Below are 27,538 nucleotides of genomic sequence, written 5' to 3'. Positions count from 1 at the left end.
TTCAAGCAGACATCAAGGTGACAGCCGTCAGTCACGAGGAGAAGATTGGTTTGAAATTTTCACATCAAATTTGTCAGAGAAGAAGAACAAAGCATTAACGGATGATGCCAACGATGACACTTTGCCTGCTGTTGTGGGTTCTTGGTGAGTGAGTTAAAACTGTGCGTGTGGTTTACTGTTTTGCTTTTAAATGGCATCATGGTAGGGTGCGTCTCAGTCATGATTTGTATTGATGGGGTTCCAAGGCGAGATCTGGGGAGATGTTGATCATTAAAAGTACCTTTAAGCGTCGGGAACATGTAGGTTATATTTAATCTTTGCGACTTCTAAAGTTCAACATTTGAGCGTGAGCAGATCTTTTTTTGTATATTAGTGTGTAGTTTCAGATCTGCATAAGTTCTATCTCACTTTACCTGAAAGAACCACCTTAAAAATGCTTTAAAAGGTGTTCTTTTTGGCTCATTTGCAATACTTTTCAAACAGCTCAGACAAAAGAAACACTTATAATAACTGTTGTTAATTATTGGTGAATTAACATTTATTTAACCATTCATGTGGTTTACTAGTAAGAAAAACTACAATTCTAAATATTAATGCTTAATTAATATATGATAGGTTATATGTGTTATCAAAAATAATTATATGCAGTATTTTAGACATATTGTAGCTGTAAAGAGACAATATAAAATAAGGTACATGTTTCATACGCATAAAAAAGAAAGTAAAGGCTTTCTCAAGATTTTACATATCAGGGCATAATAAAAATCATGTGGTCCTCGGCAAGTCATAACATTTTTGAGACACATCCTCAAATGAACAACATGTGACATTACACTATGTCACTATTTATACAACAAAACCTAAACCAAAATACAGAAGTAGAGTGTGAGAAACAACCTCACTGAAAGCTAGGAGCTGTATATAAGCCATAAATAAAAATTGAAAGTAATCATTTGTTATTTTCAAAAACCCACATTTTATTCACAAGAGAACATAGAAAATATAAAATGTAGCATCTTAGGAAAATATACTAGCTTATTTAGAATTTGAAGGCAGCAACATGTCTCAAAAAAGTTGCAAAAACATGCAACAAACTAATAGAAAAGTAAGTGTTACTGGTAAATGGACTGGTTCTTATACAGTGCTTTTCTACTCTATCCCAAGGGTAGTCATCCTAGAACACTAGCTCCAAGGCGAGACTGTGCAGTGCTGAGAGAAACATACAACAGACACTTCTCAGACTCTATAGGCCACTGCACACTAGTGGTGGAGTAATGATTTGGCCTCGTTTCGCAGCCAAAGATAAAGTTTAGCTGAAACTGGGTCATGCAGGAGGAATCTGGTCCCAATCAGATCAGCAAATCTGCAACATGATGGCTGAAAAAGAAAAGACTCAAGTTCAGACCTTAACACAATTTAAATGCTGTGGAGGAACCTCAACAGAGCCGTGCATAATTGAATACCCACAAACCTCAATGAACTAAAACAACAATCTTAAAACGTGGTCCAAACATCCTCGACAGCAATGTGAGAGACTAATAAAGTTACACCGAAAATAAGTACTTCAAGTTATGGCTGTTAAATGTGTTTCTACAAGCTGATGAATCGTGGGGAATATTTGTTTTTCACTGCTTCTTCATTTCGTTTAGCGTTTGTTGCTTTAAATGATGAATTTTCTTTCAGCGAAACTATGCTGCGTCATGAAGGTTTCATTAATGACCTGTGATCCTTAGCGCCAGACTGTCAGACACCGGTGTTTAAGGAAACACAAAGCACCATGTACCACCAGTCCTGGGAGATGGGACGTATTTTAACCCAATTGCTGACTTTTATAAAAGGTTGACGTGACATGAAAATAGAAAAAAACAAACCCTTTGTAGAAAACACTGATATGCAGCCCTGTGACCTCATACAGATGTATTACTATTATGTAGTATCATGTATATGTTATTGGGTCATTATCATTGATTCATTCATTTGTCTATCGCTTTATTGTTTCGGCTGGATGTTATTTTAAATACGTTATAATGTGTACTAGCTTTATATCTTTAGCATACACTGTAATATATTAGCACATGCCCAGGAGACATGGTCAGTTGGCTGTACCAACTCCTGTGGCTCCTTTCAGTGTGGAGGAGTAGCAGCTTTACTCTGCGTCTCTTTCAAATGACCAAGATCTTCTCTCTGTTGTTATGCTGAGCCCAGGATTCTTCAGAGGAAACTTGTATCCATGATGTCATTCTTTCGGTCACAACTTACAGCTTTAGAATGTAGAATGACCTGAAAATCATCAACCTCAGTTTTCACACATAGGTCTCTCTTCACCACAGCAAACTGGTATAGAGTCGCACTGGTCCACCAGTCAGTTTCCTGTTCCACTCTCTGGTCATTCATGAACAAGACTCTGAAATACTTAAACTCCTCAGCTTGGGGCAGCAGCTATTTTTTTTTAATGTTCATTCAATTGTTTAAATGCTATATATATTTGGGGCTACAACTTTACTTGATCTGCTATTTTTGTTTTTATATCCCTGAAGGTACTGGAGTTATTTTATCAGAGGGAGATGATCCACCTTTTGATGATGAAGATTTTACTGATCTTTTTACTTATGGCGAAATAAATTCAACCTTAATAATAAATGACACTGAAGTGCTGCTTCCTCTACTGTTAGGTAATATCTGTCTCCTCTGCTCTATGTCTATAGTTCTAATTTGTAAATATCTTTACATGATGCTGACTCCAAACATACTGTACTTCTGACATACTAGTGAAATAGACTGCTTAACAAATTTATTGGACCATAAGTTTATGAACAGCATTTGTAATTACCAAAATAGTTGTATCTGTTTCTGCAGTGGTTAATCCATCACTTTGTGGATGCTCTTTAATCAAAATGATATTTTGATGGCAAAATCAAATCAGGTCCATAAATATTTGGACAGAGACAACTTTTTTTGTAATTCTGGTTCTGTACATTACCACACTGAATTTTAAATGAAACAGCTCAGCTATAAATATAAATATAAATATCCATCCATCCATCCATCCATCTATCAATTCTCTTCTGCTTATCCTTGGCATGGTCTCGGTGGGGATGGAGTCTATTATTACTATTTTTATTGAATGTTTAATGAGTAAATGTAACAGCTTAACTTCAGTTGTTATTTCACTTTCAGGTTATCAAAGTGTTGATAATGATTTTGGCAGTGGTGAAATTCCAGAAAAAGACAGGACACACTCCTCAGGTAATGTTAGCCTGCTCTGGCCTGTGTTAACAATTCTTGGTTGTTTAAGTCAGAAGTGGATGTTTTGAATGGGATTGGGGTTCAGTTTGAAGGCCTGAAAAAATAAAAACAGCCAACTAACCATGGTGTACTTATTAATTATAAGTAAGGGATGGAATGTAGTTTGCCCTGGAAATTATCAAGTTCACTTTCCATGCTTATTTCTCTCTTCACCATGACAAACTGGTAAAGTGTTGCACCAGTCTGTCAGTCAATCTCTGGTTCCACTTTCTGGTCATTCATGAACAAGACTCCAAAATTCTTCAACCCCCCCCCCCTTGGAGAACCAACTAATTTTCAACCTGGGGTGAGCACTTGACCCTTTTCTGAGAAGCATACACTCAGACTTGGTGGTTGTAGAAACAGGTCATCTACAAATCTGAATGTTGATCGTTTGTTCCCGAGCTCCCCCTATCTGGATATTGATTTATATTTGTGTTAGACACCAAAGACCTGGTTCCCCAAGTGCATCTACTGATTTTTGAGTGTCTGTGTTTAGGCTTGTACTAAAACGTGCTTTAAGTGCTCAATTAGAGATGAAAAGCCCTCTGCAAATACCAGTCCATTTATCATCTAGCAGAAACAAACAAGACTCAAGTTCTTCTTGAGTTTTTTCAAAAAGATTCAAGATGAACTGGATTTAGATTAAAAAGTTAATAAAAGAAGAATAAATGGCTTCTAAACTTTGCTTTACTGATATTGTAATGAGTAGCTGCTCATAAAAAAATCTGCATGACAGCATTTTCTTCAACAGTGGGGAATTTGTTCCTGTCTGAGTGTATTGTAGAAAAAAACTGCTTTTTAGTTGTTATTTATATAGCACCAAATCAAACCAACAGTTCCCTCAACGTGCTTAATATTATAGGCTAAAGACTCTACAATAACAAACAGAAACACCAACAATAACATAACCCCCCATGGAAACATTTTGGTGAAAGTGGGAAGGAAAAACTCCTTTTAACAAGAAAAAACCTCCAGCTGGACCAAGCTCAGGGAGGAGGAGCCATCTGACGGAATCATTTGAGGGTTGAGGGAAGGGAGGCAGGACAAAAGAACCATAACGTTACCAGAAACATAGAAGAAAAAACACAGCACAGTGAGGGTACAACACAACACAGAGCACGGCAAACACAGGCCTTAATACACAATGGAGTAATCAGGGAATGGGAGACAGGAGAAAAACACAGCTAGGAGAAATTAGACCTAACGAGACAAGGCAAGCAAAAATGGAAACACTGACATGAGACATGGACTTTCAATGTAAAACAGGAAACACGACAAGCACAGAGTGAAACTGAACAAAGGAAACACGGAGCACAGAGACAGGAGTGACATCAGACATGACAGGGGAACGAGATAAATTATAATAATACATAATCAGGGAATATAACTTAAACAGATACAAAACACTGGGTCACTGACGCAGGACCGTGACAGTTTCCTTGAAGATGTTTTCACCCCTCATTCAAGAAGCTTTTTCAGTTCAATGAACAATTTGTGCCCTATGGGAGTGTCCAAAGGCATTCTTGGCATGGATCATGCCAAATTTGTGCTTTTCACCTCAGTTTTAAAAATTTGGGGGAAATCAGGAGTTTTGAGATAACTAGAAAGGATTCACCTTGTAACCTTCCTAGAAAGGTGATGATATCTGATGCACTTAAAAGCAAATTTCTATCAAAGCCACATAAGGTTCTCACGTACCTACTTACCTAAGGTAGAATTGCACTTCCAATTTTCCTTAATTTCCAGTGTCAACGAAAGCTGCTTCACAAATTCTGGCTTACTGTCAGCTATTAGGTGATTCTCTGTGGTACCATTAGGTCTTTTGCATAACCTCAGAATTAGGCGTGCTAGCTGTTTTTCCTGCTAATGAGGAAATGTTGTTTTGCATGATTGCCTTCTGTCTCTCTTCGCAGCTCCCAGAAACCATGGACTGAAAACAGCTGGTGCTGAAAATGCTGACCTCTCTTCCCTTGGCCTGAGCTATGTTCTTTTAGCTTTGTGTATGCTAGTATAAAAAAAAAAGTTTGTTTGTTTTTTCTTTTGAAAAGTGTGAGCTGCTTGTAAATACACAGGAAACCTGTTCACCCCCCACCTGTAAGTTTTATCATCCTGCTCTTACTAAGCTGATTAGTGGTTTGGTTGTTAAAGTGATTACCTCTGTGTTTCTCGGCACATGATCATATCACACATGTTTATGAGCTACTGATATTCAGCATCTGCAACCACAAATCCACTGAGAGCGAGGTGTTCCGTTTTATTTTCAGATGAATAAGCCATTAGAAATAAAACAATCTTTATTTTTCATCAATTCTAACCAAGAAAACTTCAGATTAGCACATAAGCTGCAAACACCTGACATATAAACCATGAAAACTGTGCCTTCTTTATTGGTGCAGTCACCTTTTCTAGGTACGCAAATTTCGGGGTTGAATCCCCCAGTTGCCATCATTGTAATTACTCATGCATGCATGTGGTATATTTTAAAGAACTCACTGACATTTGCGTGTGTGCAATCATCTTGGACTGGCAAGGGTTTGAAACTCAAGTTGGTCCTCAGAGTACACAAACTGAAACCTGCTAGTTTCAAAGTGCAGGTGAGCTGCTGTAGAAGCAACAACATTTACCCATTGTTAGGTGTAGATGAAAACAAATGAGAGAAGAAGATGTGTGACCTGTAAAGCCCTTGTAAACTTGTAGTAAGTCTAAATTTAAATACATACAGGGTTTAAAATGACTTTAAAGTTCAAATTTCCTCAAGACTGGCCTGCACAGAGTCCTGACCTCAACCCGATCGAACACTTCTGGGATGAATTGAAGCGGAGACTGTGAGTCAAGTCTTTATATCCAACATCAGTGTCTGACCTCACAGACGCACTTCTGGAAGAATGGTGAAAAATTCTCATAAACTCTCCTAAACCTAAGTTGAACATGTTTGGGCCAACATCATATGAAACCCTGTCACTCAAGTTCACATGCATGTGATGGCAGAGAAGTAAATAGCTTTGGTTATATAGTGCATGTACATCTGACCACTGCGCTGTTAATACTCATATTAAATAAAGGAACAGCTCAAAGAGCAAACAGTATAAATTCACTTTGTTCACTTTGTGTCAGGGCTGGCTCTGTGACTCAGCACTTTCAGTTGGTTTTGATCTCTTGTTATATTTTGAAGATAATGCGGAGTTTGGGATTATTAATTGGCTGTGAATTTTAGTTTAGTCTGTTTCACCCAGGCCTTCTGTGCTATTTGTTATGTATTTCTTGTCAGCGTGTTTCATGTTGTCAAGCCTGTGTCGTCACATCCACGTCTCTCCATGTTTCCTGTTTTATTCTGAAAGTCTTGTGTTTCTTTGTTTAACGTGTTTTACTCTTCTCCTGTGATGTCCTTATGTTCATTTGAGTCAGCTGTTTCCCCGTGTGTTTCCACTTCCCCTGTGTGTATTTAAGTCCTCCTTCTTCCTTTGTTCAGTGTCAGGTCGTCAGTTTTCCTGCCCTCCGTGTCACTTCAGGTTTCCAAGAATTTCATGATTTTGTTCAGGGCACGTTCATGTGTCTAGTTCGTGTTTGTATTTCACAGTTTCTTTCATAGCTGCACAAAATCATGTTCATAGTCATCATAGTCATTTCTAGTGTTTCCAGTTTAGGTTTTAGTTTAGCCCTTTCCACTGTTCATGTTGTTTTGTTTTGTTTTGCACTCTTGTCATAAGCCCTATTAAAGTCTCGCGTTTTGTTTAAAGTTCTGTACCGTCTCCTCCCGTCTTCTGCGTTTGGGTCCACTATTCTGCTCACAACTCACAGTCAGCTCCCGCTGGCCGTGACACTTTGTCCTACTTCACTTATTCAACAGAAGAAAAATTCAACATAGTAAATGTTTTATACACAATTTTTCATCACAAAACAGTTATATGTCTCATACTGTGTTTTATTTATAAAGAAGGAAAGCTTCATATGTATTGCTGTTGTTATTTACGACATCACTGCTTTCCATCATCCTCACTGCTGATTTTTCTGAATGAATACACATGAAAATTGGAATTATGTGCTGAAAACACAAAGCTACTGTGTGTCAGCAACATGACTCCAAGCTTCTAACTCTAAGCACAATTCCACTGATCCAAACACCGCTTTAGCAGCAAATCAGCATAAAGGTCATCATTTAGCACTCGTCTTTAAAATACAACACAGTGGTTTCATTAGGTCTCAGTCATATTGCACCTGTTCAAACTTGGAAGAACAACTCAGTCACGTGTCAAAATATTAAAGAGACCTCAATTGACTTTTGCAGGTGTTAAATAAAAAAACAACATAGCAGGAAGAGGAAGAGGAAGAATAGGGTAGGAGTAGGGTAAGGGTAAGAGCAGACCTAGGAGGAAGAAGATCATTTACAATATTTCCCTGTTCAGCTGAACACTTTGAATTGCTCTAACTAATGTTTCTTTTAGTACCTTTTTACAAATCTGGTTTTCTTTGTGTTTCTAATTTTACTTAAATTACATGGGTGGGTTTTGCCACATACTGTGTAAAAGAGGTAACATCTGTGCTACACATTGAGTTGGGAGCTCCCAGCAGTCCTGCTTAAATATTAGTTCAGTTCATTAATTTTAGTTTTGGGGAGAATCCTGGGTCAGATGGTGGCTGTCATATGATGTTCTTCCTCTTTTTTTTTCAACTGTGGGTCCTCTCTCTTATTTTGTCAAGTACATTAAGTTTCTTGAACTATAGTTGTGTTTGATTAAGGCATGGTGTTTAGCAATTTGGAGACTCAGCTAACAGAACTATGAGAACTGTGCGTGCTGGATGTTTGGTGCTTGCAAATAAGCCAAACACATGGCAGCAGCTCAGTGAATTTAGGCATGTAGACATGGTCAAAGAAACCTGCTGAAGTTCAAACTGAGCATCACAATGGACAAGAGGGCTGATTTAAGATGGACTGTCTGAGTATTTCAAATAGTATTGCTAATCTGCTGGGATTTTTTTCACACATCCTTCTCTAGGGTTACAGAGAATGATCTAAAAAAGAGAAAATATCCAGTGAACAGCAGTTCCTTTCAGAGGAGAATGTCCAGACTGTCACGCTGATTAGAAGGCAGCAGTAACTCAAATAACCACTCGTTACAACCAAGATATGCAGGAGAGCATCTCTGAATGCACAACACGTTGAACCTTGAACTAGGTGGGTTATAGCAGGGGCTTGTAGCCAAACCGGATGCCACTCCTACCAGCTAATAACAGGAAATTAAAGCAAGAGTTTCTACAAGATAGAAAAATGTTGCCTGGTCTGATGAGACTCAATTTATACTGCAACATTTAGATGACAGGGTCAGACTTTGGCCTAAAATGAATGAAAGCTATGCACTATCACAAAACTTGTCAACAATTCAGACTGCTGCTGGTGGCACATTTTTAGTCTGTGGTACCAATGCAGCATTGTTTACTTAAATGACTCAGCAGTCATCAGATCTCAATCCAATAGAGGACCTTTGGGATGTGGTGGACCATGAGATTTTCATCATGGGTATGTGTAACCGTGTGATGCCATCATGTCAATATGAACCAACATCTCTCAGCACGGTTTCCAGGACTCTGTTTTTATTAGTGCCATGAAAAATTAAAGCGGTTCTGATGGAAAAAAGGGGGTTAAACCAGTTACAGTATAGCAAGGTGTGCTTAATAAATTGGCAGGTGAGTGTAAGTGGTTCAGGTTTAGTATAATAAATCCATATTTCTACATAGTTTCCATAGCTTGTGGGGATAGGTTAATTGGAAAATCCAAATTGCCACTAGGTGTGAATGTGCGAGCGAATGTGAGTGTGAATGGTTGTCTGTCCCTGTGTGTTAGCCCTGCGACAGACTGGCGACCTGTCCAGGGTGTACCCCGCCTCTCGCCCTATCACAGCTGGGATAGGCTCCAGCGCCCCCCGCGACCCTGAAAAGGATAAGCGGCAGTGAATGGATGGATGGAATTTCCATTGGATGAACAGAAGAGGAACAGAAGATACTGAATCTGGTTGTTGACCGGTAGTCTCAGTAATAACTCACAAAGAATAAAAATTAATACAAGACTTTCAAGTTAGCTCTCAGAACTGTGCCTTTCTAGTTCGTACAGTCACCACAGGTATGTAAAGGTCCATCGTTTGAATCCCCCAGTTTCTACCAGAATAATGATTCATGCGTGTGATATTTTACAAAGTGCTCGTTGACATTTGCGTGCCATCTGCTCGGACTGGCAAAGGTCGAAAGCTGAGTTGGTCCTCAGAGTATGCAAACTGAAACCTCTTGGTTTCAAAGTGTACGGGAGCTGCTGTAGAAGCAACAGGTTCTGACTGTGGTCAGCTAGCCACAAATAGGCCATGTGTGTCATTTTCACAACTAGTGAAGAAAGAGTTAAAATGTAGTCATGGTGAGATTCAGTTAGTTACTTTGTCCGGTTTTCTTCATACAAACCAACAAAAAAATGGTTGCTTTATATTCTTTCTACATCTCATCAGCTGTATATGTCTCATAATATGATTTATTTATTTTTATAACTACTCATTGTTATGTACACCTCTGTCTCCTGAAATATTTACCATCCAGCTACTGAGCTGACTATCGTTCTTTTTAACCTGCTCTCTCCTCTCTGACTCATGCCTTGTGCTGATTGGTTGCAGGAAATCATGTTCATGCTGGTTGGCTCACCTCCATCAGCTCCAGCATTATTCCTCACTTGGTCTTTGCTGTCTTGTTTATCAGTTATGAGCTGAGCTGGGACTTACCAGCAGTACTGTTTTCGTTGATGGTTGTCAGTAATATTAGTTGGGGTAGACGTCTTTAGCCACAAACCATTGTGTGGCTGTTCTTCTTCCTCTTTTGCTTGATTTACCTCAGGGGTCCCATCTGGCTTGATTTTGATTCAGTGGCTGAAAGCTAATATGTTTGTAGTATTATTTTTAAGATTTCAAATGTTGCTGAAAATGAAAGCGAGCTGACATGATGTACCGTTTTTAATCTTTCAGTTTCCTCCTCAAATACCGAGTCATGACTGCATCTGTTTCCTGGGGGCAGTTGTGGCTCAGGAGGAGGTATAGTGGGTTGTTTATCAAATTACATTGCATGCATGTTAACGTATCCTTGCAGTGCGTGTGTGTTAAGACAAGGTGTTTTGTTTTAGAAGTCACTAAATGGGCGTAATTGGGTGAATGTACTGAAAGCACTGTGAGTGGGGCTGAGATGTTCCCAGAGAGGTGGAGTCCAAGACCCGAGCCGACATGTTTAAACCATGTTTAACACAGCGGCTCAAATTTGATCTGAAATTACTGATCTTGATCTTGCTCTGCCTCTCAAATTGTTGCCATCCTTTATCAGTGTCATCTTTGCAACATCAGTGATGTCTGTGCTGTAGTTTTGTGTAACTTCTCCCTCGTGTGGTTAACATTAGACATCACATGAGAATCACTGTGCAAAATGTGACAAGATACGCAAGCTGAAAACTATTTTAAGCCACAAAAAGCTTGAGACATTCAATAATCTGGGTCAAGACATTGAGACTGTGGTTAAAAAAATGGGACAAAAGCTGCAAATTTAAAGCATCCAATGCACCAAAAGCTGGATTTCAAACACTTTAGGCAATCGTTTCCCTTTCTGTAGTTTGTGCAAGCATTTTTTTTTAATGCTATATGGTGTGTCGTGGCTTTAAACCAGTGAAAATTAACACTAAAGAGGTCCTGCCGATGTGTTTCTGAGGTGAGAGGCCAAAACTAAGCTAGCATCCTGTGCCTGTGGTCGATGACTCAGTTCCTGAGAGCGAGGGAAACATGAGAGGGTGGAGATACATGCAGATCATATAGACAATACGAGAGCGAGAACAGTGGGTTGAGATGTTGAGAAAAAAAGGGGGGGGGGGTTAGGGTAGACTGCAGCAGGTGGGGAAAAAGAGAAGTAGACACAAAAAGAGTGAACAAAAACAGCATGTAAGCATGCATCTGATCTAATGCTCTCCTTTTTTCAGTGTTTTCACCTGATTATTATTATTACAGAGATTATAATCCCAACCTGCAACTCAAGGACCAGTGACTAACCCAAAACTGATGCCTGGTCATAGGTTGTAACCCACAGTCCAGGTTCAGCTTCATCCTAAAGTTGTTGGATGAAGGTACAAAGCTTTGAGATTCTTCGAAATAAAGGGCCCACATCAATCGACCGCCCTGTTTTCAGCATGCTTTAGGTTGCGTAGCGTGCATTAACAGAACAAGCATAGAGCACTAAGCACAAATGAAACATGCATCAAGTGAGTGACAAGAGACACAGTGAGGGCGGGAGGAGAGGGTGAGAGAGAGGAAGAGAGAGAGAAAGCGGCAAGCAGAAAGCTCATAGCTAAGGAGCGAGAGCAGCGTCAGAAGAAGAGGATCGCTTTAAAAAGGACAAAATAAGGAAAAAACAAAAAAGGAAACTCACCAGTCCCGCTGATGGTCATACGTCAACTTTAAGTGGCTAAAATCTCAGTGAGTAGGAGAGAAAGAGCAAAGTAAATTCATCACCACCATGAAGCTGTGGAGCCGTGTCTGCTTCCTCGGTGAGTTTAACTCAACTGTCACGCAGCTTTCATATCTGATTTCACGCTCTATTATCTCGCTAGAGGAAGCTTGAAGTTGTGGTAAGTTAAAATTAAAATTAAAGGGAACAGAAAAACAAGGAAAGCCTTGATTTGCTCCTAAATCTGCACTTGCATGCATTTGATTACATTTCAGCGTCATTCAGGGACTTGAGAAGCATGACATATCCAGGAAGTAATCTGGGAGCACACAAATCTCGCCATATGCACGCCCTTCTTTGAATCTGCTTTTTGTGCAAAGCAATGCTAATATCACCAGATTAGCAGAATTTATTAATTCAACATGAGGCTAAAAACAGGTGTTTTCTTTTTAAGATGTAATAATTTGAATCATTTGTCTCGCTGCAAATTTTAATTTTTCAACCACAAAAATCGTGAATGCACCTATAAATATAAAGGTGTTTTGGTTGCAGATTTAATTACTGTAAACAGAACACGCACACAATACATATAACAATGTAATATACAGATAAGGTTTGCAGGCTTACAGGGGAACTTTCGTAGAGAGGTCGAAGGTCAGAGTGCAGAGTGACTGAAAGTTTGTAACTGACTGATTGATACGATTTAAAATGATATATCTCCTGTCCTGCTTCTCTCACCATTCTCTGCTCTCATTTTCACACCAGCTGTTCTGTTTTTCACACGTCTTTGCAGCACCAGTTAACAAACGTTCCTTGTCAACCAAGTGACCGTAAATGAGCATGTTTAGTTGGTTTGTGTATCTCACACAGGCTAGCCACAGAATCTGGATGACATTTACATTGTTAGGGTAAAGTGTAGAATCATGTTGCACACCCACAGTCTGCGACCTGAGGCAATTTCAATTGTTTTTATCTCATTTGATCTCTTTCCATGACTAACTAGCTCACTTTTTACTGCATGTTTATATGTTGCTCATTCTCTCTTTTTGTTTCAGTTCTAGCAGTTTCTCCTATTTGCCTGGGTACTGAAACTACAAGTGATGCACCTCAAAACAATGGTATGTTCCAATGGAAATTAGAAAATTATTGAATTAACATAAAACAAGCTTAGAATACTGATGTTCTTGCATACCTCAAGTCCAAATACAGATGGACTTGAAGAGAAAGTGACAAAAAGCAAGAGTCTGACTTTTTAAAAACTTTTATGATCATTTAGATGTTTGAATATTTGTATTGTATTTAAAATATTGGACTGTTTAAGTCATTAAAAATTAACGATACTACAGTATAAATGTCCTCTTTTATAAGAATAAATCCTGTATTAAGTAAATCTGTTTAGTTTAATGCATGCTCACAGTACCTGAAGTTAAAGTACTCATTATGCAGAATTAATAGATGTGTCAGAAACATTGATTGATTAATGTGAAAATGCTTTGATGATGATTTCAATGACTTTATATGCCAGTGAGTTGCTTGATCTATAATAATAATACTGAATAATTTAGTGATGAATTTTTCTTTTATGTAGAAAATATGCATTATTAATATGTATTTAGTAATTAAAGTCTTTTGATAAATATATGGTAGTTGGTGGAGCATCTAATCATATTTTAGGAGAGTGGTGGGGTTGGGTTTGGGGGCAATGGCCACCAAGCACACACCCTGTAGACACACCCCTGAGATGGGATTTTAAAAGCAAAATAGTTTATGGTTTTGACCAAAGTTATAGTGAACTAAAGGATACTGTACAGGATGAATTTTCAGTTTTAGTCTTTGTCAATTTAAAACCTTCCCAATGAGACTTTTGGTGCATTTGTTCTTGAGCCGGTACATAATAACAATTTTGGTACTTTGGACCTTCTTATTGTATCTTCTTAATTCTCACAACAGCCTAAATCTGGTCAGCACTCTTTGGCTTCTTAAACTGCCCTGTAAAATTTGGCTTGGTATAACTTTATTTATTGTAATGACGGGCTGCAGAGTTCTATTCCCTTTCTTTGTCACATAAATGTGTTTTCCCACTTTTTAAATATATGTTTCACTACATCATTAGTAATGTTGAAGCAGTCCTTCAACGTTGCTAGCTGTCCTGCAAAGTGCTGCTTTGGAAATGGGGAAAATAACTGTGATTTTGTGTTTATCTCCTTCATGTCAGATACAAAGGCTTCTGCCGCCACGATCACTTCCCCACACCATTCAAATACCACAGATGCTGAGAGTACTACAGCAGTGATGACAAACGTTACAGTAAGTCTATTTACCTTGAACTTAAACTGCAAGTTGTAGTTGTCAAAGTGGGAAAAATGTTTAAGAGTTTCAGGTTTTAGAACATAAACTTCAAATAGCTTTTATTTCATAAAGCGAATTAATAGTAACACCTACAGCAGTCTGGCTCTCTTTAAAATGCAAAAGCCACCTATTCAAGGTTAAGGGACGATCTGCACACAGATATATGTTGCAGCTATTTCCTGGTGCACAAAATGCAGTCACTTCCTGGAGTCTTGTTGTCACTATGAACCTGCATAGTTAAAGTTGCTGCTCAGATGTAAAGAGAGTTAGAGAACCACAGGCTGTCGTTTACTGCCTTTAATCACAACTCTTATTGTCACACAACATAAAGAGTAATTATTTAATTTCTGTTTTCACAAATTCAGCTGATCTTTGGATGGTTAACTAGATTCTCCATCAACAGCTTTACATCCCAAATAGTTCTTTTCAGCTTCGGATGAAGAAAAATATAAGTTTAGGATCAGAATAACACTGAGCAAACCATTTTAAATCTCATAGTTTTGTTTGATTCTTTGATTCTTTCTGTCTTATGCTAAATTTGCCAAAGCCGGAGGCCAAGGGTTGGTGATTCAATCTCTGGCTACTCAAAGCTGAAGTATCCTTGATACTGAACCATGCGTGCGAGTGTTAGCTTAAAAGTACTTAGGCATACAAAAAAGCAATCATATTAATGGGTGAATGGCCTGTAGTAAAAAATTGCTGTAGTAAAAAAATTCTCAAATTGAGCAGAAAATGTCTTTATAAGTAGGAATTTAATCTAAAAAGTTATCTACTAATTTACACGTTACTTACATAGTGCTACAATGTAAGTAGAAAAGCACAATGTGAGTAATTTAATCAGAACGTCATTTAACTGGATGTGATATCATCACAGTTGAAGTGCAGGATCACAGACTAAAGATAAACCAAGCCTGAACACACCTGAAGACAATGTGGAGGCGTCTTAGATCTGCCTGCACAAGCTGACTCCTCTGGTTGCAGAACCATGCAGATTATATAGAAGTGTTTCCTTTTTTTTTGGGGGGGGGGGGTATTTGATTTGACCTCATTTGATTTGCTACCTCTCTAAACATGTTCCTGAGGAGTTAAAGGTCTCAGATGCTTAGTTAAAGTCATATTGCACTCAACACAATTTCCTTTTTTTAATTTATAGTCTAATCTCAGTAAAATACATGAGAAAGGAGTGTGTGATTTAGGTTGTGGCTCCTGTACCAGCATGCAGTGAGCTCAGTTTCACGCCCAGACTCATCCTTCGATGGTGACGTCAAATTTCAAAAAGCCAAGATGGCAACTAGAAAAGTTTTCATCTAAAGCCTTCGAAATAAGACTTCTCAAACCACTGTGTGATACCACAGTGGCTACAGACACCTTTTTTTTTTTTTTAATTCACAGTCTATAGACATGGCTCCCCACATCAAAAAACAACTCACTTGAACTACAAAGACTCCTCATAGGAAGCCTTTTGAATCAGAAACGACAGCTGCACAGAGTCAGATGTCTTTGTATTCAATGAGTGAAACAGAAATCAGGCAGATTACAGGATGAAATGTTTCAAACCAAAGGATGTCTGTTACTCTTCACAGTCTGGAGGTACAGTGGCTACTACTCTAACAAGTACTAATGTACCAACGAAAGAGACTACCAACATAGTCACACAAGGAGGAGCAGACCGTGGTGGTCAAATGACTCAAACGACAACAAGTACCAGCTCAGGAACTACAGGTACCGTCACATATTCAGAAAGCGCATGCACAAGTTGTGTGCCTCAGTTTGTCTTCCTGTGCATCAAACCACAACACTCGCAGGCTCACACACGCTGTAGCTGTAAGCAGACTGCAGACACAACCACTCAAACACTCTCACCCTATTCTAACACACCGTCAAACTGAATATTCAGACACAAGCGAGTGGCACGTCACCGTATCACATAAAAGGACCACAAAGCAACACACACACAATCTAACCAAAGTTTAGGTATTTTAATTTGCAGGCTTTAGGGTATTTCCTATAGACAGGACTAAAACAAAGGCAGACCTGGTTAGGAGTAGATATAAAGGTAAGTAAGTAGTAGACATAAAAGTATCATCATAATAAAACTGTAAACAAACAAGTACTGATCCTTGTGGAACACCTTAATCGATTCTTTGGGATATTAAACTGAAACAATCCTTACAGTTTTTTTGAAAAGCAGCTTCTCAATAGTAATCACGTGGATGCTAACAGGAAATATGAATAAATGGAAAGGAGTTCCTAGCTTAAATTGAATCACTATGCTTAAAGAGTGTCTGCTAAACAGAAAGTCACTTGTAAATGTTGCAAATTAACTAAAGAAAAATGAAATGCTGATCCTCTTGTAAATTTAACTTTATCTGAACTGAGCCTGCTGTTTGTTTCTTTTGGGACCTCCTCCAGCTGCTGGCTCGTCTGCAGGTAAGAATCTTTATTATGTTATCTATTATGTTATTTAAGCATTGTGTAGACAGAGAGATTTTCATGAAAATGGGATGTTTATAACTTTTTCTCTCTCTCATTATTTCAGTTATATTTACATGTTCAAAATAAAATTATTCTATCTATGTTTAATTCTACTATCATTTTCCACATTTTTACTTTCTTTTTTTTGTTACTGTTTTTTACTAAATGATTGATTACATCGGTGGTTACATTTTTTGTGTGTGTATCATCAAAAACCTGAGTGTTCCCCAAAAAATGTTTTTAAAAAAACATCACTGAATTAGACTGAATTGCATCAAATATTTACAATTGCCCAAATGGGCACTAATGTTGTAGTGAAATTCTTAAAACTACAGTGGCCAGTTGTTTCAGTGGTAATAAATAGGATCTAGAATCTTTATTAAAACAACAAAACTGTGAAATTGTTTAGATGTTAATGGATTTTTGGCACATATCAGTGGTTTCCTGTGAGCTGCCTTGGGTTGTGACTGGCAGCACTTACTCAGGATGTGCCTGGTTACCATTACTCAGCCACAGTTCCACCAAATGCAAGTTTTGACACGACATGCCACACAGAACACTGGCCAGTGCCAAAAGTAGGCCAGATTTGGCTCAAATGAGTGTGCTGCTAGGGCGAGACACCTTTTAGTTTTTCTTACTTGGTGGGACTAAAAAAAAATCAACCATAAAAAATGCTAGTGACCCCCAGTGGTTGCAATGCTGATTACATAATGAGAAATGGAAACTGCAATTTCTCTACAGTTCTACTTTCGCATCATTAAATACTTTTACTTTTTAAAGTGATGTCCTCAGGGGTTTAGCGAAATAACAGCTCAATATTAATTGTGCCCACTCCCTTTGTTGGGTGGTCCCAATGTTATTACCACTGCTTTTAAAACAGTTCTGCTTATCTTTATTTCTAGGTTATGTGGTCCTGGCGCTTATCATCATAGTGATTTTAATTCTGTGTATCATCCTCTACCTCTTGAGGAGAGCCTCCAGGGTAAGAAAAAGAAATGGAAGTAGAAATTATTTTCTGTGGGCTTAGCCTTGGCTTATTATATTACAATTAAAACAGGTATACACACATCATGTTCGCTTATTAGTATCTTACTTCTTTGTTTGTTTGCGCAGACATATTCATTTGACCTCCAGCGTCCAAATCCTGTTGGCCATCTCAGCCAGCCCACTGGCACCTTTGAGCCAGTCTACCTGGATGATCTGGGTGTGTTTCTGTGGAATTACCTTTTACATATACATGTCTGCACTTAAGATGATCCTAATGAGTTTGCTTTGGTGTTTGTATGCATGTCACATCTCAGAGCGACCGGTACCTAAAGATATTGAAGCCACTGATGACCTTTCACCTCCACCGGTCGCTAACGGCACGAGTCTACAGTCGGAGGAAAAGGACTCCACCGGAGAGAACGGTACAAAATGAAACTGTTTTTCAGTTCTCAAAGACAGAGCTTTAATTTTTCAAGTGAATAAAATGTAAAGCTATTAACTATAAATTCTATTTTTGATGATCATGCGAAAATTGTCCTTCATGTCCATCGTAATTGCGCTATAATCTTGATAGCATCACTCAGTTGCTGCAGATTTATCACATACACATCTGTGATGAGACTCCCGTTTTGCCACTTCCCAAAGGTGATTGAGATTTGGTGACTATGAAAGCCATTTTAGTTCTGTCAGAGGTTGCAAGAGTACAAACATTCTGTACTTGAGTAGAAGTACAATATACTAGTGTTAAAAATACTCCAATAAAAATTGAAGTACTGTTTTAACTTCTTTACTCAAGTAAAAGTAAAAAAAGTACACACCCTGAAATGTACCATAAGTAAAAAAGTAAAAAGTAGCTCTTTGGCAGATGTTTTTGTTTTGTGCAAAGCTAACTGAACCTTGTGCTATATTAACAATAAAATAATATCAGTAGATGGGAATACAAACTTTAATGTTACCTTTTTTATTCTAATTACACTCAGCTCGAATCTCAAGAAAAAGAAGGAAAATAAAAAAAAATATCTATTTTCTGTTGCCTACATGTAGATGGTGACTTTAACTCTAAACAGGAGAATGTGTACAGTCAGGAGTTAAAGTGGGATACAGCAGGTGGGGAAGCCTAAAATTGGTAGTAATGGCTCAGTGTCTGGAAAAGAATCATGACTCAAAATAATTTCTGTTGAAAGCTCCAGTAAATTTTCTTAGTATAAAGGCTGTGATCACCTGATCTGCTACTCTTTGTGGATTTGCACAACTGAATTCAACCAGATGTCAGCAGATTTTTTACCAGTTGTCCTGGCTGATTTCCATCGTTTTCACTGTCAGTCAACTCTTTATGCTGTCTGTTTTATCTAGATGATATAATGTTGGTATGAATGTGGAATTTGGTCAATGGATCGCAGCATCATCAGTTAAAAATCATATGAATCTCTACTACACTTGATGAAACCTAACTCTGAGCATGAAACCACAGCCAGTCACACACTGGTGCACTAACTAGATGCTAAACTACTGCAGCAACCTGCAGAGTCATTTCTGTGTTGTGCCAACCCCCGCAACCCCCCCACCCCAAAAAACAAAAACAAAAAAACAAAACCCTGACCACTTTAAATCCTGACTGTGACATGCAGTTTTGCCTCTTTTATCTGTTGTATGCTAACTCCTCTGGTAATGCACAAACAGGATTGCCTTTCATTTGTTACTGTTTATGCTCAAATCAGTTTAATGTTTGAAGGTTCGCAATAATGTGAAAAAAATAAGTCCTCTGTAATGTGTTAATGTAAGGAGTAGAAAGTACAGATATTTGTTTAAAAATGTGCAGAGTAAAAGTTAAAAAAAACCTACTAAGTTTAAACTACTACTAAGTACAGATACCTGAAAATTCCACTTAGGTTATAGTAACTACGTATTTGTACTTCAAGGTAAAATTGAGGTAAAATTCCTCAGATAGGAAGAGATGCAGTATGATCGCAAATTAAAAATAAGATTGCAAATTACACGTGTTGTGTAACTGTTTGTTGTGGGAAGGGCTTTAAACTACAGTAATTAATGTCTTTAACACCTTGGGGATTACCCAAAATTACATTCAAGTCTCAATACATTTGCTAACTCTGCAACACTAATGAAAGTTGAACATTATCTTAAGAATCCTGTTTGTCTCCTGTTTGACCTCTCTATTCAGCTCCTGAGGAACAGCTAGAAGCAAACGGTGTGGAGACTTCACCCGCTGAAAACACCACTCCCTCATTGAGCAGCGATGAAGCTGACAAGATATCCAACCCACCGAGCAGTACCAACCTGTTCTTTGATGCTATTGGGGAGCAGCAGAATGAAAACAACAACAACCCTAGTAAGATTTTTCTTTAATAATGCAAATACAAACACAAAGCACTACGGTCATTTCTCTTTCGAATTTTCAGAAATCAAGCAGGACTTGGGGGAGAAAGTTCATTGTGAAGGTCAAACATATAACTCTGTTCTATGTATGTCTAAAGACGAAACATGAAATATTCTCAAATCAGCAATGAATTTCTTTGTATACATATGACTCAACTTTGACACATATATCCAATAATAATCCAATAAGTGAGGTCAAACAAATTGTTTCATGCTGCAAAGAAAAGCTGCCAGTTGTAGTCAACTATCATTACAAGTACAAAGTTAATAGGCTTTGTCCGTGTCAGGCTATTTACCATGACATTCATGCCTATAATGAGTGTATGGAAACGTTCCAACCACAGCTGTATATGGGACTCTTACTGTGTTTGCTGGTGTAAGGAGTGATGTGACTTTTGCTTCCCTGAACAATCCCCCAGCTCCAAATGTGGACTTTTTTTTGTTTTTAGTTCATGCAAAATTCAAAAGGTAGACCTAGAAACAGGTCAGTAACCAACTGAGGGTAAAGACCATTTGGCTTTAAATGAAGATGTCTGCATTTTAAAGGTGTGGGCTGCAGAGGTGATACATCAGTTTTACTCTAATAGTGAACATTGTCTGTTTCTGTGGCACTTTTTAACGTTTTACTGCTGCACAGTGATTAGGTGTTTGCAGATAAGTTGGCAATTTCCATTTTGCAATCCACTGTCTTCTTCAATCCCAATCATCAGGAAAGCGATAAAAGATTTTTTTTATCTGTCCTTGTTGGTTGCACCAGCGAACAGCACAGCAGATTATATGCATTGTGAAAAAAAGCGATAATATGTATGGAAACGACGTGTGAGTATTGTGTCAAAGTTCATGTAAGTTGCAAGTATCACGTGGAATATGGTGGACAGCTCTTGAGAAATGTGCACATGATGTCACATGAAATCTGGTTAGAGTTAGTAACTGACAGGAATGAATAATTTGGACAAATAAATTCAGTTTTGTCTTTGTCTTCTCTCACAGCAGTTTGCGCCAGTGACCCATTTGTTGAAATAAACCTGGACGAGCCAGCGTGGTGTGATCAGCTCCTCAATTCTTCTGAAGGTTCTTCCTCGGTCCTCCCCTTCTCTCCATTCTCCTTATCCTCCTCTTCCTCTTAGCACCTTGAATCTTATCCTCTTCGATCAACATATAGGCAGAGACTGTCTTTCGTAGCACATGGACATGAGCACGACATCTTTTGTTCCCAAAGCTAGTATGGATTGTCAGGTGAACAACCAAGGAATTAACATCAACCTGTAAACATGAAGCTAGCTTTAACTGATTTCTTATTGTGATTTTATATGTTTTTTTGTTCAAACTTAATGGTCTCTTTTAGTATTTTTTTTCTAAGACTATATGAAGGATTTTAAACTGATTTTAATTGAATTGTTTGAAACGGAGCAATTTGGGAAGCTCAAAGAGACAGTCCAAAATTGCATCTAAGAAAAAGAAGCATTGAAGAAATGTTAACAGTTTTTACCCAAATCACAACTTTTCCTGCATTTAACTGACTGATTATTATTGTTACCTAACCACACTGCAAACTTCATACCAAAGGAAGTCAAATAAGCGAGGTAGCTTATTCGTGGCATCTAGACTTACAATAACACCTGAACTTTTTTACAAATGTCATCACTTCATGAGTGACTCCAGTCACTCCAAAGTGGGCTCTCAGATCTAACATTCTTTATAAGTAGGCTAAATTTCTCTCAGAAGAGATATTTGGTTTTAAGTCAGATTCTTTTGGGGAAATTCGTGTGTAAAAAGCACTCACATAGGAAACAGTTGATTAACTTTTTGTACATTTTAATATTGCAATAATAATTTAAGGTTGTAATCCCATAGACACACATGGATATACACAAGAATGATACATCATTTGGGGACTACATCTCATTAGCAATAAATATAAAACTATCTTTAATGTTTCCTTATGATTTTTTTTATTTCGTTTGTTTTACACATTGTCAGCACATCAAACTTAAATCAAATTAGTTTTTTCCTAAAACCTTTGCCCCAGTAGCATTCTTCTACTCCATTTTATTTACTAAAGCATCATAAAACAGCAGCAACAACTATTACTCTCAAATTATCGATGTAGGCTAGTTTCCCCTAAACCTACAGTAACATTTGTGAAATCTCTGAACTATAGAAAATAAACTCTGTGTCATAGTTACTGTAAATATTTTTGTATACAATATATGTTTTAGTAGAATACTATGAACCATTCACATTTATTCAAGTTCTATATTTTAATTTTGTGACTATGGATGTTTCCATTCTACTAGAAGTTTAAATGCTTTAATTTTTTTAACCTACATTTATTTTGTCATAAATAAACTAGCTTCTTTTTAGAAGCTAGCTAAAAATAAATTTTACTACTGCCATTTTGCTTAATGTGCTAGTTCAAACTGATATATAAATAAAACATTTTCTGACTATTGTTAAAAAGACATTGAGAAGTGTTATTTTGTTTCATGTTAAAAATCAAATTGTTTCAAATAAAACAAATTTTTCCAGAATTTCACTGTTATGCCTTCTTCATTGTCTTTATTATCCTGATGGTTAAAAATGTCTCTAAGCAGTTTGGTATTAATGTTTCTTTCATTTCACTAATTTTTGGGTTCATTTTATTTGCTGCCTTACTCAAACCTTTTCAGGAAGTCATCTGTGTATTCTTTTGTCCATTAAAACTATAAAATAATTTTGACTTGGCTGTCTGTGAGTGGCAGCATGTGTGGTAACAGCAGGATGGCTGGTGGTTAGCACTGTTGCTTCACAGCAAGAAGATCCTGAGGCTGGGGTCTTTCTGTGTGGAGTTTGCATGTTCTTGTGGGTTCTTCCCAGGTACTCCAGGTTCCTCCCGCAATCCAAAGGTGGGGAGTCAGTGGCCCATAGTAATGAATGGTTGTCTGTCTCTGTGTGTTAGCCCTGCAACCGATTGGTGACCTGTTTAGGGTATTCCTGGAATAAAGTCATGACCCTGAAAAGGATAAGTGGATGGATGTCTGTGAGTATGTATACTCCTACTTGTGGCCATGGCCCTTAGGTCTCGGGGTCTTCAATCACTTTATTAGTATTAAATAGCTGATGTTAACATTTTTTACCCCACACAGAAAGCCTTGATCAAGCCAGTATTGTTTAATCACAAAGATAGCACACCACAACCTTTCCTGTTTCAAATCCTATAATTAACTTTTTAAATGATCATTTTTGCAGGATGTAAAAAACCAGAAAATACATTTTAAACAAGAAATTGGAATTAAATTATTTGGTGTTGATGAGATGTAAAACTCAAAAGAAACTTGGATTAATTACTTGTAATCTGAGAAACTCATCTCTACAGCTATAAATAAGTCTTGTGTCTGCACTTTCTTTCTGAACTATGGCAAACACCACATCAGAGGTGGTGCTGTCAGTGCCATTCCCAACTGTGTTAGGTGTTAAAGTCGATCTCTGAGTTGATCAGCAGCTGCTGTAAAAGACAAAAATAAATAAATAAAGGAAACAGTTAACATATGTTCATGTCCAGAATGAGCACATTTTGATGTTTGTCTTACATGGTTGACATGTGTTTTAATTATCAAAGCTGATCTTGACTAATAATAAAATTCTCAACAATTAAAATCCATCAAGTGCAGATTATAAGTCCAGCCAGTGAAAGAGGGAAAATTAAAAAAAAATCATTAATTCTACTGAATAAACTTACCAGTGACTTTGACTTCACATTTTGCTGAACCTGAGGAGTAGTTAGTAAACACTGCACAAACATAAAGACCCGAGTCATCAGTCCTGAGTCTGGACAGTTGAAGTCTGAGTCGTCCTTCTCTGAGGGCGTCTTTGTCACTCTGGACTCGTCCTGAAAACTTTTCATCCTGAGACTCTGACACCTCAAAGTAATGAACAAAATTGTACAAGACTACTATTTTTTCTTCAATTTTCTGATAACAGAGGACACTAATCAAAGACATGTCATCTATGATGGTGAACGTCCACTCCAGTGTGATGTTGTGGTTCTCCTCTGCCTGATAGGAGGTCTGTGTCACATTGACTACAAATGATCCTGTTGAGGAGACAGAGAGGGAAAGAGAGGAGCAGACACACTGAGAACTGGAACAAATCTGTTGTTGAGCTTTATTTGGAGTTCATAAAGTGAAGCTGTAAACTAACCAGAGACACATGAGGTGAGGATGATGAGCAGCAGGATCCTGCAGATCATCTTCTCCCTGTGAGAGGAGACAGAGGTGAAGAGTCATCAACACATGAGGTCAAAGGTCAGCACAGCTAGAAGAAGGAAATCTACAGTCTGACTTCATTCACTCATCACAACATCTGATCCTGTTCATGATCCTGATTATTACACTGACTGACCAAAACTACATGAACTACAAACACAGCATTGGAAGCAACCAGGAGAAAAATTTGCTCTCAAAATATTTGACATATTATTTTTTTTTATATTCAGAGTTGCAAAAATATATATCTGACACAAGGTGGGGCCATGTTTCAACATATAGAAAACAGCAACACTGTGAAATCTGTTTTCTGTGATGGTGTTTAAAGGAGTGTTTACCATCAAAATGAAGATACTATTTTTATGAATATAAGTTAGAAATCAACTAGCACCATAGTTCTCTCTAGATTTTTTGAGCTTCATTTCAAGGATTTTTTTTGTACCTGTTACTTACACTGAGAATTTTTTTAACTGTTTAAATACTTTGCTACAGACACACAGAATGAGCTACAGTTCTCTAAAAGCATTATGTTAATGACACAACCTCTTTAACTCTTTAAAGCATTAATCATAAAATAATTGGCAGAAAATTAACATTTTTGAAAATGTAGTGTTTATTGAACCTGACAGATAAAAAAAAATAAATATGAATTTGCATCACATTTGCTACATCTGGCTTCTGTTTAAAAAAGTGTTTTGGTGGGAAAAACAAAAATCACATTGATGATGTAGAAATCTCAAAAACTTACAAATTCTCATGCATCTAGTAATTTACTACTTAATCCTACTACTACTTGTACTAATAACAGTCTATGCACAGTCTTGTTTTTTCATCACTAACAGTAGCAATAGAAGCAGAAGAACATTGTACAAACATACATGTGTTGCTTCTTCCTTTCTCAGATGGTAACAAACACCGTTGTCTTTGGTTGTCACTGCCTCCAAAAAATGCGCAGTTTAAACTGTTAACATGAACCTCGTTTAACAAAGCTCATGCAGGTCTGTGCAGAGTACAGGGTCCTCTTCCAGACTGCAGAGTAAGCAACAACTGAGTTTGTTAACCCCGAGATAAGAGAAAGTGAGCAACTGATGCAACAGGCTAAATTCAACAAATAATCTTTGAGCTCACATATCCAGTCACATCATTAGACAGACAACAACCTACAAGCTAATTTTCATTTAAAGGAGTTATCACCCAGTTCAGAATAAACTGACTTGTTTGTTGCAGCAGTGTGCCGGGGCACTGACAAAAAATGATCAGACAAAAGCAGGTTCAGAGGAAATACTATGAAACATTCACTGTTTCCGTGAAAAGTTATGTCGTGATTTTTCTGATTCAAAAAAATAAACAAATGAATAAATAAATAAATCCAGACCAGTGAGGGACCCCAAGTTGCTCATCTGTGGGAGTAGTACAATTATTACTATTATTATTATTATTATTATTATCATTTTTACAGTTGTGACTCCTGATTTGTATTTTCGGTCTTTTGTGAAGTCATGAACTCCCTCAGTTCTTTATAGGGATTGAACTTTTATAACTCCAGCAGTTTTTGCCTATGTTGCACTAACCAGGGAGCAGCAGTATTGAATAGTCTTGGATTCATGGGAATTCTGTTTATCTCCCTTACACCAAATCATTTTGGTATTACCAAAAATGAGCTTAGAGGTACAGTGTGTAAAATCTCAGCACTGGCAGTAGAGTGCAAGTAAGTGCTGCTGTTACTTTTAGGCAGCATTAGAGAAACTTTCTATGATGTGGATCCAACATTATTGCACTTAGAAACTTAGCAAAGAAACCTTCATGCTATGTGAGAATGTAATCAAACAATTTATCAGAGGGAAAGTGTGATTTTTTTTTATTTTTTTTTTCGGACACTGGAACCTAGCATTAGCTGGCATCATGTTAGCTTATAAGCAGCTGTTGTTATTAAAACAGTTTGTCAGCTGTTAAAAGAGGGGAGAGTCACATGTGTAACTGTGACAATATATGAAAAAAAAAATAAGCTTGCTTATTTATGTTTTTATTTGTCACAGCCGTGGCTTCAGTTCCTCGTGAGAAAGACATTATGAGAAGTTAAAGTTAAAAGTAACCTATAAGATTAATGCATATGTGGTCAGTCTCTAGCTACATACGTAAAACAAAATTAGGAGTAGGAGAATAGACGAATGTTGACTTTATATTTTTGTACATTAAACAACTGTAAGAGAGAAAATGTTCATTTGAAATACACAAACCTAGAGTGCAATAAAGCATGTGTACTCAAGTTCAGAGATGAGTGTTTGACATAAGTAGCTTTTTTTCTGTTGTTTCACTTTATTTTATCACATTTGGATTTATAAATCTGTTTCTTATCTGCAAGTTCCATGATTACCTTTGTAGTAATTAATTCAGGAAGAAAGATTTTCCGCATGTCTTTTTCCTTTAACCAAGCTCCTTAGACTCCTCCTCCCAGTAGCAACGTCCAGTCAGATTCTCTCTACTCAGGACCTGATAATATTCAGTTAATCTGTCTGGATGATCAGAATAAGACTGTAGTTCCATCCAGTCACTTCTGCTTACCCTTTTTAGGGTCCCCTGGGGGCGCTGGAGCCTATCCCAGCTGTCTTAGAGCGAGAGGCAGGTTACACCCTGGACAGGTCGCCAGTCTGTCGCAGGGCTAACACATAGACAGCGGAAACCAGTCACACTCACATTTACCCCATTCAGACCTATGGGCAATTTACTGTTTCCAATTAACCTATCCCCACTAAGTACATTTATTTGGACTGTGAGAGGAAGCTGGAGTGATTTATTGTTAATATTGTAAGAATTCAGCTCTGGTCTTTGGCTCTGGTGGTGACAGTAAAACATCCTCTTCAGTGACTGTCAGTGAGATGTTTGTCCATTCCTCTCTCAGAATGTCCTGTAGTTTATCTCTGGTCTCTGACACAGCTGCTGTCACATCCTCAAAGTAGCTCAGAGGACGAACATTGATGCTGGATGAGTGTGTAGACTCACTGAGTGCTGACAGTGAGGGGTAGTTGTGTAGAAACTGGTTGTGATCCTCTGTGTGTGAGAGCTGCTCCAGCTCGCCGTCTTTCCTCTTCAGCTCAGCGATCTCCTGCTCCAGCTTCTCCTGAAGCTCTTTGACTCGACTCACTTCAGTTTGCTGCTGGGATCTGACCTGCTGCTTCACATCAGAGCTTCTTTTCTGGGTGAGACGGATCAGCTCAGTGAACATCTTCTCACTGTCCTCCACTGCTTTATCAGCAGAGCCATTGATGGCCTCCACCTCCTGTTGAAGCAGCTTCACATCTTTCTCTCGCTCCTGGATTCTCTGCTGGATGTTTAGTCGTCTCACCTCGAGT

The 27,538-nt window shown here is 37.9% G+C and overlaps 1 protein-coding gene and 1 long non-coding RNA gene across 3 annotated transcripts; both read left to right on the top strand.

Moving 5' to 3' along the window:
* Positions 1 to 7,028, top strand: LOC116335544. The gene is made up of 4 exons (XR_004200652.2): positions 1 to 144; positions 2,538 to 2,672; positions 3,178 to 3,246; positions 5,202 to 7,028. It is a non-coding gene; the product is annotated as an uncharacterized LOC116335544 (long non-coding RNA).
* Positions 7,029 to 11,603: 4,575 nt separating this feature from the next.
* LOC116335543 lies at positions 11,604 to 22,935 on the top strand. 2 transcript variants are annotated; one of them, XM_031759272.2, is made up of 10 exons: positions 11,604 to 11,839; positions 12,795 to 12,857; positions 13,955 to 14,046; positions 15,672 to 15,810; positions 16,501 to 16,518; positions 17,466 to 17,545; positions 17,677 to 17,767; positions 17,865 to 17,972; positions 19,730 to 19,897; positions 20,938 to 22,935. In XM_031759272.2, the coding sequence occupies exons 1-10, from the start codon at positions 11,809 to 11,811 to the stop codon at positions 21,069 to 21,071; spliced, it is 924 nt and encodes a 307-aa protein (XP_031615132.1). In that variant the 5' UTR covers positions 11,604 to 11,808; the 3' UTR covers positions 21,072 to 22,935. The 2 variants fall into 2 exon arrangements, with proteins under 2 accessions (XP_031615132.1, XP_031615131.1); XM_031759271.2 differs by having other exon boundaries at positions 20,935 to 22,935.
* Positions 22,936 to 27,538: the final 4,603 nt, after the last annotated feature.

Source organism: Oreochromis aureus, linkage group 3, assembly GCF_013358895.1.
Source record: "Oreochromis aureus strain Israel breed Guangdong linkage group 3, ZZ_aureus, whole genome shotgun sequence".
NCBI classification, from domain to species: domain Eukaryota; kingdom Metazoa; phylum Chordata; class Actinopteri; order Cichliformes; family Cichlidae; genus Oreochromis; species Oreochromis aureus.
The sequence above is the reverse complement of the archived record's forward strand: the minus strand, read 5'-3'. Positions and strand labels throughout refer to the sequence as shown.